Raw genomic sequence first — 17,789 nt, 5'->3', positions numbered from 1 at the left:
AGAACCACAACATGGTTGCTATATCTTTTCAGAGTCAATCACCTAGATTGGCAGTCCAGAAGCAGTCATACTAATGACATGGGCGGTGCGCCGGTGCCTTCCAAGTTCCAACATCGAACCTCCAGTTTACCTGCTACCTTAGATCGTGATCGGATCTACTCCACAGAAAAGGGAGGAACATGAAAAGGTAAAAGGAGAACTCCCCACCTCCGGCGGCGGTGAAGGAACAGAGGGAGGCGAGAAAGATCTCTGCGCGCACACGCGCCATTTCCAGGCATGATCCGCAAGAACGTGCAGGCTTTTGCTGGTGTTACCTCGCTTATGGAGGTCGAGCGCATCTGCCACCACATCGAGGGCGAAGCAGCCAAGGGCCGGGCAGAGGGAGGCACCGCCTTGACGGCGGCGAGGCCACTGAAGTTAGGCCTAGGCGCCGGAAGGAGGTGCGGCGACGGTGGTTGGCTGGTTCGCATCGCGGGTCTCGGCATAACCAAGGTAAAGGCGGCCAGGCATTGGCGTCCTGGGCGCGAGTGCCCTGCGCGTGCATCGTGTGGTGTGCTGGTGGGAGAGAAGGTGAGAGAAATTGGGGCAGGGGAGATTGTGATGGCGGAAGTTTCGGGTGGGGAGAAGAAATTATTTTGGACCGCACGATGTATGTGAATGGACGACGTGGATTTGATTTTCCTACGGCACTTCGTGCCTTTATAAGTAGTAGAGATTACACACCCAGAGGACAAATAATTTGACGTTTGAGCACCCAATCTAAACCTGTAAAGGAAACAAAACAATCATTTTATTTAAGTACTCCGTACATAATTTATTTTGATTGCATAACAGAACAACAGTTTCTCAGATCTGTAGTACGTTACCTTACTGTGAGAACCACAACATGGTTGCTATATCTTTTCAGAGTCAATCACCTAGATTGGCAGTCCAGAAGCAGTCATACTAATGACATGGGCGGTGCGCCGGTGCCTTCCAAGTTCCAACATCGAACCTCCAGTTTACCTGCTACCTTAGATCGTGATCGGATCTACTCCACGAAAAGGGAGGAACATGAAAAGGTAAAAGGAGAACTCCCCACCTCCGGCGGCGGTGAAGGAACGAGAGGGAGGCGAGAAAGATCTCTGCGCGCACACGCGCCATTTCCGAGCATGATCCGCAAGAACGTGCAGGCTTTTGCTGGTGTTACCTCGCTTCTGGAGGTCGAGCGCATCTGCCACCACATCGAGGGCGAAGCAGCCAAGGGCCGGGCAGAGGGAGGCACCGCCTTGACGGCGGCGAGGCCACTGAAGTTAGGCCTAGGCGCCGGAAGGAGGTGCGGCGACGGTGGTTGGCTGGTTCGCATCGCGGGTCTCGGCATAACCAAGGTAAAGGCGGCCAGGCATTGGCGTCCTGGGCGCGAGTGCCCTGCGCGTGCATCGTGTGGTGTGCTGGTGGGAGAGAAGGTGAGAGAAATTCGGGGCAGGGGAGATTGTGATGGCGGAAGTTTCGGGTGGGGAGAAGAAATTATTTTGGACCGCACGATGTATGTGAATGGACGACGTGGATTTGATTTTCCTACGGCACTTCGTGCCTTTATAAGTAGTAGAGATAGAGATACTGCAAGCTTAGTATTTTTTTCATAAGTCATACCAGCAAATTCTACCTCAGATTTATTCCAAGTCACCACACAGGCACACACGCATAACATAGACATGATACCAGCATTATACATTTAAAAGACACCCTTCATCTCATCCCTGAACTGCTTGAGGTGCTTCTCCTCCACACACTGTGTCATGATCCGGGTCCCCTTCGTCGGCGTAGGTGGGGCACCGAGCACCGCGACTGCCATGTAGTCCGCGTAGGTAAACGGTATGATATGGCTGGGGGCACCCCACCCGTAGTCAACCTCAAAGAATCCAAGCCTCGTCCAATCCGACACGAATAGCACATTGTGATCGAACTTCAGCTGGTATGGATCAACCTTCACATCCCCCGATGCCCACTTTGCGAACTCCAGAGGAAGCCCTGCCTTCCCATCCCTAATCATCCTGATCACGCCAAGCAATCCTGCTGTGGCAACATCCTCAGCTGTGGCCGTCACTGTGACTGGGTAGAAGCAGTTGCCGTAGAAGCCCCCGTCCTTGGGGAGAACCTGTGAGAGAAGGTGCCGGGTGTTGGCGAAGAAGCAGAGATGGACCTGTGCTTCTCGGTTGTACTTGATGGCCCGAGTGCGAGCCTGCCAAACCTTTGCAATGGCGACATCAAAAGTTGAGCAGTACTGACCCACCTCTTCGAAGTACTCAGCCTTGACTTGGGCGATGCGGTCCGAGCTGACATCTGTGGCGAAATGCTGAAAACCCAAGGATTGGAATGATGGTGGTGGCCCTGGAGGTAACTTGGGTGGGTTCGGGATTACGGCCCGAGCCCATACAGGGGCCACTGCGGGCCTGTCTAGGCCTCGGGCAAACCCGGCGATTGCGTTGATGAATTGTGCTGCGCCAAGCCCGTCTGCAAGGGTGTGGACTGCTACCAAGCCCACGACAAATCCCCCGCAGGTGAATTCAGTCACCTGCACAAAGTTATTAAAACCAAAAAGGTGCCATCTTAGAGTTCAGATGTGGCTGCAAAGGGTAGGAATCATGCAATGTAAAGATATGAAATGAAATGTAGCCCATTTCAGAAAAAATAAGATGGAAAGGTAGAAAGCTAGAAACACCAAGCCTGAAAAAGAAGATGAAGTGGTTGCATGAATTTTGAGTCAATGAAGAGACGAATAGTAGGCAGGCAGGCAGTAGTAGACTACCTAAACCATCCTGACGTGCTAGTGCTTCAGTTGTTGGAAATACGTGGCGGCTTCTTGCCGTCTAATTCCTGCTTTCTATCTTCTGCTACCGACAATGCGATGTGGTACAGTTCCACCTGGTTCTTCATACGTGTACAGTTCAACCACTTCAATATGCCTGCCTTTTTTCTGCGATTTCGTGGGTATTTGCTTGTTGCAGGGCTACATTTTAGTTTCATGTCAAACTGACATTTGTTTGTTATAGAAATTTCAGTTGAAGAGACAACCCGTGCTTTAAATGTTGCTTCGAGGATCAACACTATATTGCTAATCAAATTAATCTCAGACCAGTGTATGTTAGACGACACATATCTAAGCCAGTCTCTGTCACAGCTTTATTGCTAATCTGAAGGAAAAAAAAAGTATGATTCTAAGAACGTGGCAGTGAAACAAAATAGATTTCCAGTTCCTACATGAGTGTCAGCGAATTGATTTAACGTAAACCAGCACTAGTCTAAGTGCACATTTATATCAACTGGTTTGGCAGGCAGATTAGACACCAATCACTTGGCACCTTTCCATTTTCAGGTCAATGTGAGTCATGAATGAAACAGATTCCGGACATGGGAGTAGATTTTGACACGCAATCATCAGAAAGGTTTTTTACCAAGAGAAAATAGATCCTTCGACAGATGTCGTCAACATTTGCCCTCTCCTCATGAGGTGGTGTACCTCTATTCTGTCTCCGGTCCATATCATTGACCGCACTAGGCTAACACGATTTCTATCAGCACACCTATGCTACAATTGATCGTGAGAGTGCACGTATACATGTCAGGTGAGTGCCAATACTGAATAGGTAAACTGCTACTTGATTAGCCTCGCCAGATGTTAATTTGCAGGGGAAGTAAAAATATATAGCACTGGTTTCACGCTGTCACTCGATATGCCCTACTGAATCGATCCTATATTTTCATAGGAGAGTAAATGTATTTGGTCAAAAAAGGAGAGCAGATATATATATGCTATGACAATCAAACAGGCCCTGATTCATGGCGCTGCAGGTTTCTTGATGGAATGGGCTGGGCATTTCCCAGCTTTTGTCTGCTTTCTTTTCCTATATTATACTACTTGTGCTGTTGTGCATCACGCTTTAGAAAAGTTTGCGAAATTATAATTAAGTTGGTGCATCTGTTCAGTACGTTTACAGCTTAAAACGTATATGCACAGATATATTATCTTAAATTTATATGGACGGACATTTGCTCAATTAAAAAATGATATATGTACGTCTAAGTAAATAACTTAATTTAAGTCGACTGTGATTTTAGCGTTCAACTTATATCGGTTTCGATTTTCCTATATGTCAAGTTGATTCTTAGAACTGAAATCTAATTTAGCAGAAAAATGGTACTCCCTCCGTCCACAAAAAGATATCTCAACTTTATCAAAATATGCATGTATCTAGACGTGTTTTAGTGTGTAGATACATGCAAATTTAGACAAAGTTGAGACATCTTTTCGTGGATGTAGGGAGTGCAACTTGTGCTAGTATTATATATTTCACCAAGATACACTCATCTGAGAACGAGCAAGTAGAATTATAAGTAAAATAAACTTATGCTTTTCAGTCATTTAGACGTAATAAAATCAGACTGCTTATTAGGATTGCAAGACAGCATGGGAAAAAAGGGTCAGAACATGTATTGTAAGCTTAAATTTGTGGCATTAAAAGTCTAATCTCGGTTACTTGCACATTAGCAAATGTTAAATGACTCAAAGATGGGGCTACTCGGGTTTGTCGGTGGAGATGATTGGAGCATAAATTTTAGCTAAATATATATGTTTGTCCAGAAAAAGATACATGTCACGATACCACATAAAAAAGTAGTGGTGGTCCTGCATACGCATAGGAGTTTAAAACTAATTTTCTCTGTATCATGCTTAAATGGTGGGTGGGTGAGGAGATTTTCCAATATGTCAAGTTGATTGGTGAATTGAAAATCTTGTTTAGTAGAAAAAGGTTCGTGCAACTTGTAGAATTTCATCAAGATGCACTTATCTGAGGTCTGAGGATGAGGAGTAGTAAATAGAAGAGAAGGAATAAGTGCAATTTTCACTCATGGGAAAAATGACTCAAAGATGGAACTGCTGGCATGCCTAAATAAACATCGAATGCGAGAAGCATAGAGAAATCCATGGTGAGACGGTGGAGTACGTACATACCTGCATCATGACCGGAATACTGGTCGGGTCGACACCCTCCTCCGGAGCGGGCAGCAACTCCTCCTCGCAGACCACGAGAGGGTAGTCGAGGCCGTTCACGTCCTCGAGGCTGCAACCGGCGGCGGCCTCGACGAACCAGGCCCCGTCGCCGGTGCACGCGACGCAGGCCTCGCCGGCCGCGGCCGAGCCGCCGACGAAGCGGCCGGCGAACGCGGGGTACTCCACCAGCGCGCGAGACAGCGCGGTGCGGATCACCTTGGCCGGCCTGCTGGCACCGTCCACGACGGGTCGGCTGCCGTGGTTGTGCCGAAACACGTGAAGCGACCGCACGGTGTGGCGCAGTCCTGGCACGCGGTCGATGGCAGAGAGCTCCAGCGTTTCGGCCGGCGCCGGCGTGGCCGGCGCGACGAAGGACTGTGACTTCCTCGTCACGGTGATTGAAGCCATGGTGGCTACGGTACTAGAGGTGGCTCGAGCGTGTGGGAAGAATAGAGTGTGAGGCTTCTAAACAGCAACAGGTGCGTATTTATAGACGCGGGAGAATACTTCCCATGGTGACCTTCAAAAGGAAAAAAAAAAACTCGCCTAAAAACACTAAATAGTAGTAACTCATACTACGAATCCCAAATTATACCCCAAATTTGGGTTTAAATTGCGAAGTAGGTGAAATATATAACGCCAAAGAGGACTTTCTTCTTATTTTAACCTTTCTACTTTTATATTAAGGATAGACTGACAAAGTTGACCTAATTTATTAGTTTTCACTAACCCTAGATTCTTTCCCTTGATAAAAAATAAATTCTATCATCTCGAGCTCGAGCTCCATCGTGTACTATAATTACTTAAAAACAAACAACCCAGCGCAAATTTAAAACTCATGAATCTGTACTCTGAGATACTACACATCATATTAGCCCTATACCTAAATTTTCATAAAATTACGTTAAAAGGACTCATCGTCAACATATATAAATTATAGTGTTGTCAATATTTGCATTTGAAGGTTTAGCGCTCAATTCAAATACTTGCCAATATTTGCATTTGAAGGTTTACCACTCAATTCAAATAGTCTCTATGATTCATAACTTGTACTAAATTGATGACACTCACTATGGTACAAAAAATTATTAAAAATACTGAAAGTAATAATGGGATTACTTATGACTTGTAAGACATGGGAACAATAAAAGCTCGAAGATTTTGTGAACATTTTCGCGGCAACATTCATTCAAGTGCAGATTGGGGTTTTTGCACATTTCTAGTTCAGAGATGTTTCAACCATGCAATTATATTGAATGATGGTATGCGATGAGATGTGTTACAATAGACGACGACAACAAACTCCTGCGCCTCGTCGTCCTCTTCCTCGTGGTGCAAGGAATCGAGCCGGGAGCCCTCTAATCAAGCGCACGGTCGTCATTTCTCCGCGCCGGTCGGTGTGCTTCTTCTTCGATTCCGGCCGCCCCCGCCCTCCTCCGGCCAAACCGAGCACAAGTCCGGCTGTCCCGTGTCCAGGCGCACCCCCGACGCCCTCGCGCTCGTGCTGTTTCGGTCGCAGCCGTCAAGTTCTTCTCCAACCAGGGCCTCCGCCATGAACGCCATGCCTGAGCTCTGCCTCCGCTTGGATCAACTTGCTCCGCACCTTCGTTTTGACACGAACCTAACAGCAGCTCAATGGTTCGTCCTCTACTCCTCGATCTGTACATCCTTGGTTCGAATCCTCACCCTGGCGAAATAATCCAACCTTTTTCCTTGTTTTTACTCCAGATCTCGCGCAGAGAGAAGCTTCTTTTTGCTTAGGGCCTCTCCAAATTTCAACATCAGCAGGCAGCCCAGTTGGTTCGTTCCTTTGCCCAGAACGTGGAGGTCATGAGTTCTATTCCCACCGCTGCAATTTAAGCCCACCTTTTTCTCTGTTTTGCCAGATCTGCTAGATCTTCTGCATATGGGCCTCAGCCCACTTGCGCACCAGCCTCTTCTTCGCCCGGCGTGCGACAGCCTATTATCTACCGCTGTCTCGGCGCAGGTCCGGCCCAATTCGCCCATGCCTTTCCTCTCTTCTTTGTTTTTCCAGAAAATGTTCAAAACTTGCAAAATTCATATCTCCTAAACTATAACTCGAAATTAAAAATGTTATATATGAAAATTGATCAGAAAAATGTGATGAACATGAATATGCCATCCATGCTTGCTGTTGCATCGTGCATCATGCATCATATAAATTCGTGCTAGTTTGCATTATCACCTAACATGTAACATATGGAATATGTGGGATATTATATATATGTTGTCCCGGTTCCATTTAACTTTGATGTAGCTCACCCCTGCCATGTTGCTATGCTAATCAACCCTTAATTTTGGCGATAGTAAATGCAACTCCAACTCTAATTTATTTGTCCGGGGTTCCGACTCCGATTAATATGGATAAGTGCATCGCATCATATCTGCCATGTCATGCATATCTTATCATGATCATGCCGATTCTTCTTCCGTAGTAGTAAGACTTGCATGTGTTGTGTGTTCCAGCATTTGCTTCTTCCCGGATAGGATCACGAAGTGTTGATGTGAGATACGACGAGTTCTCCGACAAGTGCTTCTGCAGCTTTTCACAGGCGAGCCCTCTCTCTTCACCTATTTTACTCTCTCCCTCGCACTGCTATCCTTATGTTGCGATTCTTATCGAGTCACGTGCCCTATTCCACTTGTTTACCATAATAATCCTATATGTATCATTCCTTACCCATAGCCGTTGCTTGATGTTTGAGCCTTGCGAGTCGTAGGCGTGTTTAGGCTCTGTTGTTTATCTCGATCTGATATCGGTATATGTTGGGTTATTGGGAGGTTATCGCATGCTATATCAGTTGTTGGAGACACACATGCTTTACTTATTTGTTAACAACTAAAATTTTAAGCGAGAGGCATCGCGTGAGCCCCTTTGCGAAAGCATCGGAACTTTGACTTGCTAATGTCCCCTAGGACCCGAGTTCTTGTTATCTGTTCCAAGATTGAGCGCTCTACCCGTACGTGGGGACGATTATTGGGACCCCCCCTCACCCATTACCTTTTCTCAAGTCAGTTGAAAAGGGGACCACAACCTTGGTTTTATTTGGCGCATGCATGTTTATATATTGTTGCCTTCGGGTGTTTACTTCCTGTTGCCTTCGGGTGTTTATATTCTGTACTGTACCCCGCGGAACGTTTAGCTAAGCGTGTGGTTTGCACGCCTAGCCGTTAACGCAAACCCTGAGTCCGCTTCGGAGTACGGCCGGACTTCGTCACGGGTAGCTTAGTCGGGTGGCCCCCTAGACTTTCTTGTTGAGCTGGGAACGGTCTTGTTGTGAGACATCCACCTGTCGTAAGTGGGTCGAGCATGCGTATGGTTACATTTGGGCAACCCCTGCGAGGTGTACATCTTATCGATAAGCCGTGTCCGCGGTTATGGACGACTTGGAATTGTATAGCTTGATCATAGAACAACTTACACTTTATACTTGTTGTTAATAATTTGCTAATAACTTGCGTAGTAATATAGCATTACTATAACGGCTCCCTAATAAAACTTGTCCACCGTTGAGTGCCTTTTACATTGCCTCTTCGCAATTGTTGAAGGGGATATGTGTATTTGGCTCGGGTTATGTTTGTGTAGTATTTTACCTGTTACCTTATGCGCTCTCTTATCTTATCTGAGTAGACGGATGTTGTAGTGTGTCTCTATTGGTTATAGTTTTGCTGCCGCTAAACCTACCATATAGCCCCAGGCGATATATATATATACTCGCTCGGCGAGCATAGCCATTTCCAGTCCCGCTAAGTGCGTGCCGGAGTTCGTTCCTTGGTACTTACTCTCGCCTTTTCCCTTTCTCTTTTGCTTCCTCCCTTTTGTCGGCAACCGATGGCCCGACTTTGACAGGTACGAGATGACGACGTTAGCAAGGTTACCCTTCCGGCTTGGCCTGGGCAGGGTTATGGACGCCACTTGGTTATCTTCAGGACTCTTAGTCCAATTTGTATCTTGTCCGTACTCGGACGTATTTGATCTTCTGTATGATTTGGATCTTTGTATTGTATATTTGTATCTTGACTCGTTGGAGTCGTTGTTGTAATATATGTATCTTGTGGGCTCTATTGTAATCCTGTTGTAATGTTACCGCTCGTGTTAATTCCTCTGGCATCACGTGTGTGATTCTTCGCTCACGTCGTGTCGGAGGGCATCTCAGAATCGATATCGTGCGGATTTCGGCGGGTTCGCTGGGATCCTCATGGTACCGGTTCCGGGGCGTCACAAATGTGGGTCCTAAAAAATTATGAAGGCTCCAATGGCTGATATCCCTGAAGTTCTGGTGGAATAAAGAACTACGAAAATGACAAAACCCTACTAATAGCTCTACAAGCAACAAACAATAGAACAAATGTTTGCATCTACTAATTTGATGATTCTTTTCAAAGCTAATCCGAGGGCACCCTTCTGGAGGCTTTAAAATTTATTTGTCTGAGTTAACTCACGTATGTGAGATAGAATCCATGAGGTGGTGCTAAAAAGGCCACCTTCGCTAATTCTTTGCGGTCCTCTGCTGCAATTATTTTTGGGATGATTCTAGGGAGAAGTTTGGATGAATAACCAACATCAGGACCATGGCCGTCTATGATAGCTTCCACGCATACATAAATAACTATGAATGTACCTTGTGTTTATACATATGTTTATCCCTATTGCCACATGATACAAATGATAACCCAAGGGGATACTTCGGTATCCTCGTGATGCAAACGCTTTGATCACTATACCTCTATCCTTGTTATGGTATCATTATCTTTGGTATCATTATCTTCACTCGTTTGTGTATTTCAGTATCTTCATGATCATTAACACAAAGTGTCTGTGGAGACGATTACGTGGCGTCGTAATACCGAAAGGGTTCAAAGTGTACTCTCTATGGTCTGGAGGAGCAATATTCCAATCTCGAACTATCCAAATCCCCGAGCATATGTTTGGACATGCCCAGTTTGTTATGATCACCCTGTTACGGGCAACATATTATAACAACCAAAGTATGCCTTCTGGTATGAGATACTTTATATTCTCATGCTCTAAGGATTTGTACATAAGTTAACAACTTGATAATACTATCAACATGTGACGATACTATCTCGTAGTATGTCATATAATTGGATTGTTCAATACATTTGTTCTTCTTACAATATACTCTCATTGTTGTTGGTATCTTTGTTAGTTGTTACTTTACCATGCCCGTGATCAGGAAAATGTGATTATTGCACAACACATGAGCTGGTCCTTGAGCCGGGACTAGAAACAACTTGTTGTTTAAATCTCTACACGTTCTTACGAGCTTTACTTCAAAACCCATATTCAAGAAACACAAGTGAAACTCAAAACTGATCCCGGGTGCATATGCACCCGGTATGTAAAGACATATTTTAAAAATTTAAAAAAATTAGGAAAAAAATTCGCATATAGAGGGACATGTTCTATGTGTGCACGTAAAGTTTCATATAAAACCGACAAATTTTGTGCCTTATGTGAAAAAGACAAAAAAATGTCTCAAGAAATAGACTATTTTAGCACCAAAATTTTGTCTTTTTTACACATAGCACAAAACATGTCGGTTTTTTCTAAAACTAGTTTTGTGAGCATGTAACATGACAAGATATACAGGAGAATTTTTTGATTTTTTGTTTATATTTTTAAATATATTTAAAATGCATTTCGAATAAAGGGCGCATATGCACCGGGTGCGTAAACACCATGTCCGAACACGACGAGTTATAGTGTAAAGATGTAAACATTTAATTATGAACCTGGAAATATATAAGAACAATTATTATTGTCTCTAGGGCATATTTCCCTCGGTAATAAACATAGGGTGATCCCTCACATATAAAATATCAAGGTGTTTATGATCTCTCGAAGTTAGGTGTTATCTAATGTGTTCTTTGTTGGTGCCCGGGTCTTGTCACATGGACGCGCCCAATGACACTTCGGAATTCGCGTGTGAAAGGTTCCCACAACCAGTTATCTATGGTTGTCTTGACATTCTACTAAGGATGTCTTGAGTTTGGAACACAAGAAACGAAAGATAAACATGATTCATATATTTGATATGGTTGGTGTGATGACCTAGCAGTATCGGTGCACCCGTATCAGTGATCTCATACCAATGTTAGCTCGTTGGATGCAAATGTTGAATCACTAAGTATCAATTGTGATGAATATTGATTTTAGCGAGAGTTTACTCTAATCTCTAAGTAATTTTTTTTATTTTGAGTAAATATTAATCTTGATAAATGTCTGAATGAGTTTAGATATGTTTGAAGATCAATGGCATGCATCACCTTCCCATCAACTGCAATCTTAGAGAAAGAAAGGAAACATGAATCTGAAACAAACTTTGTGCACTGGTAGCGGAATGTGAGAGTTGTTCTAAATGGTCCTAAGAAAGACATACTATGTCTTAGATGCAACTCTCGATGACCCACCTCATCAAATGCAATAAAAATACACAATATGTCTATCGGACACGGAGAAACAATTACATCGCTATCCAGCGTGCCTTGCTTGCAGCTATGGAACCAGAACTGCAAAGGAGGTTTGAGGAGTGGGGTCCATTTAAAACAATCAATGAGCTGAAAGGCATGTTTCAGCAACAAGCAAGGGCAGAGAGATATGAGATCTCGCAAGCTCTACTTGATTCAAGATGAGTGAAGGAAGTTGAGTTAGTGGTAGGTGTCTCCTTCCCGCATGAACTAGGACCTAGCGCCTCAATAAAACACAAGCTAAATTACTCACACCCAACTTCACTGGTTTTTTCATGAACTTCAACATTCAAGGGATGAATAAAACACTAGCTAAATTATCTGTGATGCTAAAGGTGGTTGAAAAGGGTATACAGAAGGACGTGAATCACGTGATCATAGTGAATAAAATGACTCACTTTATATAATAAGACTGAAAGGACACAGATGTCGCCTAGATGGGGGTGAATAGGCGGTTTAAAACTTTTACGAGATAGCCTTAACAAATGCGGAATAAAACTAGCGTTTACTTTGTTAAGCCCAAAGCCTATATACTATGGTTCACCTATGTACACCAACAACTTATGCTAAGCAATACAAGCAACTATGTGATAGCAAGATATATAACTTTAAGCACGATGGATATCACAAAGGAAAGTGCATAAGTAAGGAGCTCGGGTATAAAGATAACCGAGGCACACGGGAGACGATGATTTATCCCAAAATTCACACTCTTGCGAGTGCTAATCTCCGTTGGAGAGGTGCGATGGCTTAGTGCTCCCGAACTCCACAGAGGCCTCACCTTGAGGTATGGTTGCTCGATGCACACCAATGCCACAAAGTCCTCACCACATGATGCGGTAGTCACACCATACATCGAGCGCCACAAAGGCCTCACCTTATTCTCCGGTGACCCTTGCCACAAAGGCCTAGGTCACAGTTCCACTAAGAGATTTCCTTCGAGACGGAAACCGGGTCTTACACACAAAGGTTGAGGCACACATCCACAACTTTATTGGAGGCTCTCAACAAATCACCACAAAGGCCTAAAGCCGTCTAGGGTTCCAAGAACCCAAGAGAAACAAGCTCGTCACTTTCACTTCCATGAATCAATGTGGAAAGCTCACACCGATGCACCAAATGCAATGGAAAATCCTTCACTCCCAAATTTCACCAAAGCTACAAAAACTTGTGGGAGAAGAAGAGAGGAAGAAGGAAATCCACAAAGAACTCCAAGATCAAGATCTAGAGGATTCCACTCACAAAGAGAGGGATTTGATTGGTAGAAATGTAGATCTAGATATCCTCTTCCTTTTCCCTAAAAAAAGATTCAAGAAACATAGGAGGAGTAAAGGGATATGGCAAGCTCTCAAGGTCAGCAATGGTGGAGAGCAAATGGGGGAAGAGGTAGGTGCCCAAGGAGGCGGAAGGGGGTCTTAAATACCCCCTCCCATCGAAATATGACCGTTTGGATCCTCTCGGGCCAGATTATTGCAAAAATACGGCCCCCAAAAAAACGACTAAGGACTTGAGAAAACTGCTCGCAGTAAGGAGCCCGGATATTTTGAATCCGGGCCGGATTATCCGCCCCCTGAAAACAGGCAGAAACATCAACACGAGAATAAGCATAACTTGAGCATCCAGACTCCGGTTTTTATGATCTTGGGATCGTTTTGAAGCTAGTAACAAGCTCTACAAGATCATGCAAGAGAACCAACATAGTCCAACAAGGGAAGATAGAAACAAATGATAAAAGGAGCTTGTCATAGTCCAACCTTGAAAATGCAACAAGTTTCCCGTCCAAAAACCATTCTCGATGAACTAGAGCTTGTCATGAGAATAAGCACAAGATCTAACATCACATGGATAATATGCAAATAACAACCAAGAAAGATGATGCAATGATGCAAAGGTTTGAGCTCTCCGAAGGATACGATCGAGTTACTCACTCGAGAGCCCTTTTGATAGTACGGCAACTAAACTATAAACCGGTCTCCAACTATACCATGAGACCGGTAAGAAAGAAACCCTATGAAGAGCAAACCTTAACCTTGCGCGTTCCTCTTGAGCTCGATGATGACGATCTTGACCGTAACAAGATGGAACGCCTTTCTTGATAGTGCTTGCATGATGAAGTCTTGTGGATTGCTCCCCCATAATCCACCATGGGAGAGCTTCTTCTTCGGCGCATCTTCACATATCCATGATCACCATATGGATGTCAAGCTTCAAGCAAATGATCTCTTCGAGATTGCTCATCTTGAACTTGCACTTCATTTCTTCATTCTTTATCATGTTGCTTGAAGTTAAACTTGAGGGATCACTTCATCTTCATCTTCAAGACATACTTGACATTTGATATTCTTCATCCATTTCTCCTTATTGCAGCCTTGATGCCAGCATATGGTTCAAGCATTGCCTATGGACAACTCTTACGAGATATAACTCAATGCAAACATTAGTCGGCTGTGGTGGCTGCCATTGAGCCGGGAGGGACTTTTATAGACGCCGGCGTCGGGAAGAAAGCGCGGGTAGAGGCGGGAAGAAAGCGCGGGAACGGGCGGTGGCGTGCGAACGCCGGCGACGCGTGGAGGCTCGGCAGCACCGACGAGACGTCTCGTCTGCCCCTCCATCGCCATTAAAGCAAAGATGCCGTCGTGTGTGACTTCGCGCGAATAACTTCTGCCGCGAGGTAGGCGACGGTTAAGTCCAAACTTGAATGAGTCGCTGACGCGTCGGGCCCGCGTCGCTTCGCCTCGCTTTTCGTTGTGTCCGGCGTGCCCGGTGCGCCCCCTGTGGGACTGGGACGGGCTCGGGACGCCAGACACCGTATCGGACCGCGCCGGACAAAATTCGGCTTTGGGGGACGCGGCTGGAACGGTTTTTTGTCCGGCGCGCCCCAAATAGCTATGGGGGGCGCTTTAAGGGACGCGACCGAAGATGCTTTTATAGCCCGAGTCCATAGGAGCCACTGTAGGGATGTTCAAGCCTCGGGCTAAGTCAGCTATTGTGTTGATGAATTGTGCTGCGCCCAGCCCGTCTGCAAGGGTGTGGACCGATACCAAGCTCACGACAAATCTTCCGCAACTGAATTCGGTCACGTGTACAGAGTTGGAACAAAAAGGTATATAAATACTACTACATTGTGTCAGAACGTGCGGTTGCATATTAACAAATATGGCTGCAAAGGATATGAATCATGCAGTGTAAAAACTTAAAATAAAAGGTAATCCGTTTCAGAAAAAGATGAAGAGACAAAAAAAAAGTTAGAAACACCAAACCTGAAAACAAGAGCTCCATCATTGTAGATTTGTGGTAAAGATGAAGTGGTTGTATGGATTTTGAGTCAATGAAGAGACAAGTAGTAGGAAGGCAGTAGTAGCCTACCTAAACCATCGTGACGTGCTAGTGCTTCACTGCTTCAGTTGTTGGAAATACGTGGTGGCTTGGTGCGGTCTAGATCCTGCTTTCTATCTTCTACTACTACTGACGATGCGATGTGGTACAGTTCCACCTGGTTCTTCATATGTGTTACACTTCAACCACTTCGATATCTCTGCCTTTTGTTGCGATTCCGTGGGTATTCGCTTGTTGCAGGGCTTCATTCTTAGTTTCGTGTCAAAATCAAATTTCAGAGCTTTGTTATATAAGTTAAAGAGACAAACCATGCTTTACATGATGCTTCAGGAATCAACACTGTATTGCTAATCAATTAATCTCAGACCAGAATATGTTCGTCGACACATTTCTACGCCAGTCTGTGTTAAGCTTTGCTAATGTGAAATAATTATAAATTTGAGCACGAGTTCATGAAATTAAAACGAATTACCAGCACTAGTCTAAGTGCACATTTATATCAACTGGTTTGGCATAAGGCAGATTAGACATCAATCACTTGGCATCTTTTCATGTTCAGGTCAATGTGAGACATGAACGAAACAGATCCCTGACGTGGGAGTAGAATTTGACACACAATCGCTCAGACCGGTGTTCTACCAAGAGGAAAAATATCCTCGAGCAGATGTCACCAACTGTTTTTCTGAACACCGAGGTGGTGTATCTCTATTCTGTCTCCGGTCCATATCATTGGTCGCACTAGCCTAACAGACCTTCCAACAACGTACATACGCTACAATCGATCGCAGGCTGCACGTATACATGTCAGCTGAGTGCCAATAGTGAATAGGTAAACAGCTACTCCTTCTGGTCTTATTTAATTGACTCGGATTTAGTACAAACTTTGTACTAAATCCGAGTCAATTAAATAGGACCGGAAGGAGTACTTGATTACTCTTGCGATGTTTGCACGGGATGCAGATAGCTAGCACTAGTTTGTACTAAATCCTATATTTTTATATAGGAGAGCAGATACAAGATCCATTTCCACCGACGCCTCCAAAACTGTGTTCAGCGACCAACAAAGGGTGGCTGCTTTGCGGAGGCAGCTCAGGGCCTCTTTCGTGTTCAAACTTCCATTGAGTCAATGGAGGGAGGCGGGCTATGGGGTGTGTCGGTAGTGGCGGAAGCAGGAAACGATTAGAGTGTGGGCATACCTCTAAAAAAATTAGTGCTCCTCAATTGTGATAAGAAAATAGTCAAATGAGTAATATATCTAGCCAATAAAATTCAAGTTAGGGGTAGAAAAAATCCCAAATTTTGGGTTGGGCCATGGCGCACCAAGGCCCTGCGTGACAGTGAAAATGATTTCATCGGATGTTTTAACCATATATTTGTTTGTTTAGAAAATATATATACCACAACGACACCGCGTGCCTCTCGACTGGACGGGACGGCCGCTCACTTGAAGTCTATCCCACAAAGGAATAGCTCTCTCACTTATGGTATGGCCTTTAAGGTGACCTTCAAACCCTCGTAAACTTTTCCCAAAGTAAATCCATAACCCGGAAGCTTCTGGGCAACCTTAGCATGTCTATGGTTTCCAAAGAACCCAAGAGTAACAAGCAACTTGGTGAACTCGAGGGGGAATCTCGATTTGGCTTGGTGAAAGTGTAGATCTGGATGTCCTCTTTTGTTTCCTCAAAGAGGTCTGAATTTGGGTGGAGGAATCAAGAGACCTCTAAGCTTTGGTGGTGCTCAACAATGCAGGAGAGAAGCTGAAGATGTTTTTTTCGTGTGAGGAGGGGTATATATGAAGGGAATATGCCTGAGAGGCAATAATAAAGTGGTTATTATCTTATTCCATGTTTATAATAGATGTTTATTTATTATCCTAGAATTGTATTAACCGAAAATATTAATACATATGTGTTTAATAAACAAGCAAGGGTTCCTAGTAAAGCGTCTCTTTTAACTAGCTCATTGATTAAACCGATGATCAAGGTTTTCTGATCATGAACATTGGATGTTATTAATAACAGGGTCACGTCATTAGAAGAATGATGTGATGAATACACACCCAAGTAGGTATAGCATACGATCGATTCATTAAGTTTACATTGCTATATCAAACACATACCAAGTATCCTTATTCCTTAGATCATGAGATCATGTCAATTACTAACACAGGAGGAGTACTTTGATGAGATCAAACGTCGCCCGTATCAGGGTGGCTATAAAGGTTGATTTGGGTACTATGAAAGTGTTAGCTGAGGCACATGGATCAAGAGTGGGATTTATCCATCCTGATGACGGAGAGATATACTTTGGATCCTCTCGGTGATATCACATTAACACTGCTTGCAAGCATGTGACTAGGTCACATGAATGTCATATCATGGAATGAGTAAAGAGTACTTGTCGGTAACGGGATTGAACTAGGTATAGTTGATACCGATGATCATATCCTGAACAATTAGAGTATCGCGAGATAAAAGGAATTAGTTACAACATTTATGGTTCATACAATCACAAGTTTCATCGCTGAATGAGTGGGAGTCATTACGGATCTCCAGATCCCGCTGATGATCATTGATCGGAGACATGCCTCGATCATGTCCACATTATTCACGAATCGTAGGGTAGTACACTTAAGTCTCGTTGATGTTTTAAGTGGATACGGAACACCGGAGAAGAGGGTGGACAACGCACGAATCATTTTGAGGTGCCGGAATAGTTTCGGTATATCGTAATTACTTGCAAGAGGAGAATTTGTTAATGTGTAGTAGTCATTAATGAAGTGGTCATTGTATGGAGTACTCATTACTACGTAGTTGAAGTGCATTAAAACAAATGAATTAAAAGTGTTTTAGTTGAAAGTCTTTTGGAATTTTGAGTGGAGATTAAATGGGAGAAAGTGGATCTTCAT

General features: G+C 44.2%; 1 protein-coding gene across 1 annotated transcript; it reads right to left on the bottom strand.

Moving 5' to 3' along the window:
- Window positions 1-1,613: 1,613 nt before the first annotated feature.
- LOC124705607 (acyl transferase 5-like) lies at window positions 1,614-5,440 on the bottom strand. Its single transcript, XM_047237315.1, has 2 exons — window positions 4,994-5,440; window positions 1,614-2,554 (listed from the first exon to the last, which is right to left on the bottom strand). The coding sequence occupies exons 1-2, from the start codon at window positions 5,438-5,440 to the stop codon at window positions 1,715-1,717; spliced, it is 1,287 nt and encodes a 428-aa protein (XP_047093271.1). The 3' UTR covers window positions 1,614-1,714.
- Window positions 5,441-17,789: the final 12,349 nt, after the last annotated feature.

This window comes from Lolium rigidum, chromosome 4, assembly GCF_022539505.1.
Source record: "Lolium rigidum isolate FL_2022 chromosome 4, APGP_CSIRO_Lrig_0.1, whole genome shotgun sequence".
NCBI classification, from domain to species: domain Eukaryota; kingdom Viridiplantae; phylum Streptophyta; class Magnoliopsida; order Poales; family Poaceae; genus Lolium; species Lolium rigidum.
This window is presented reverse-complemented; position numbering and strand designations above follow the sequence as displayed.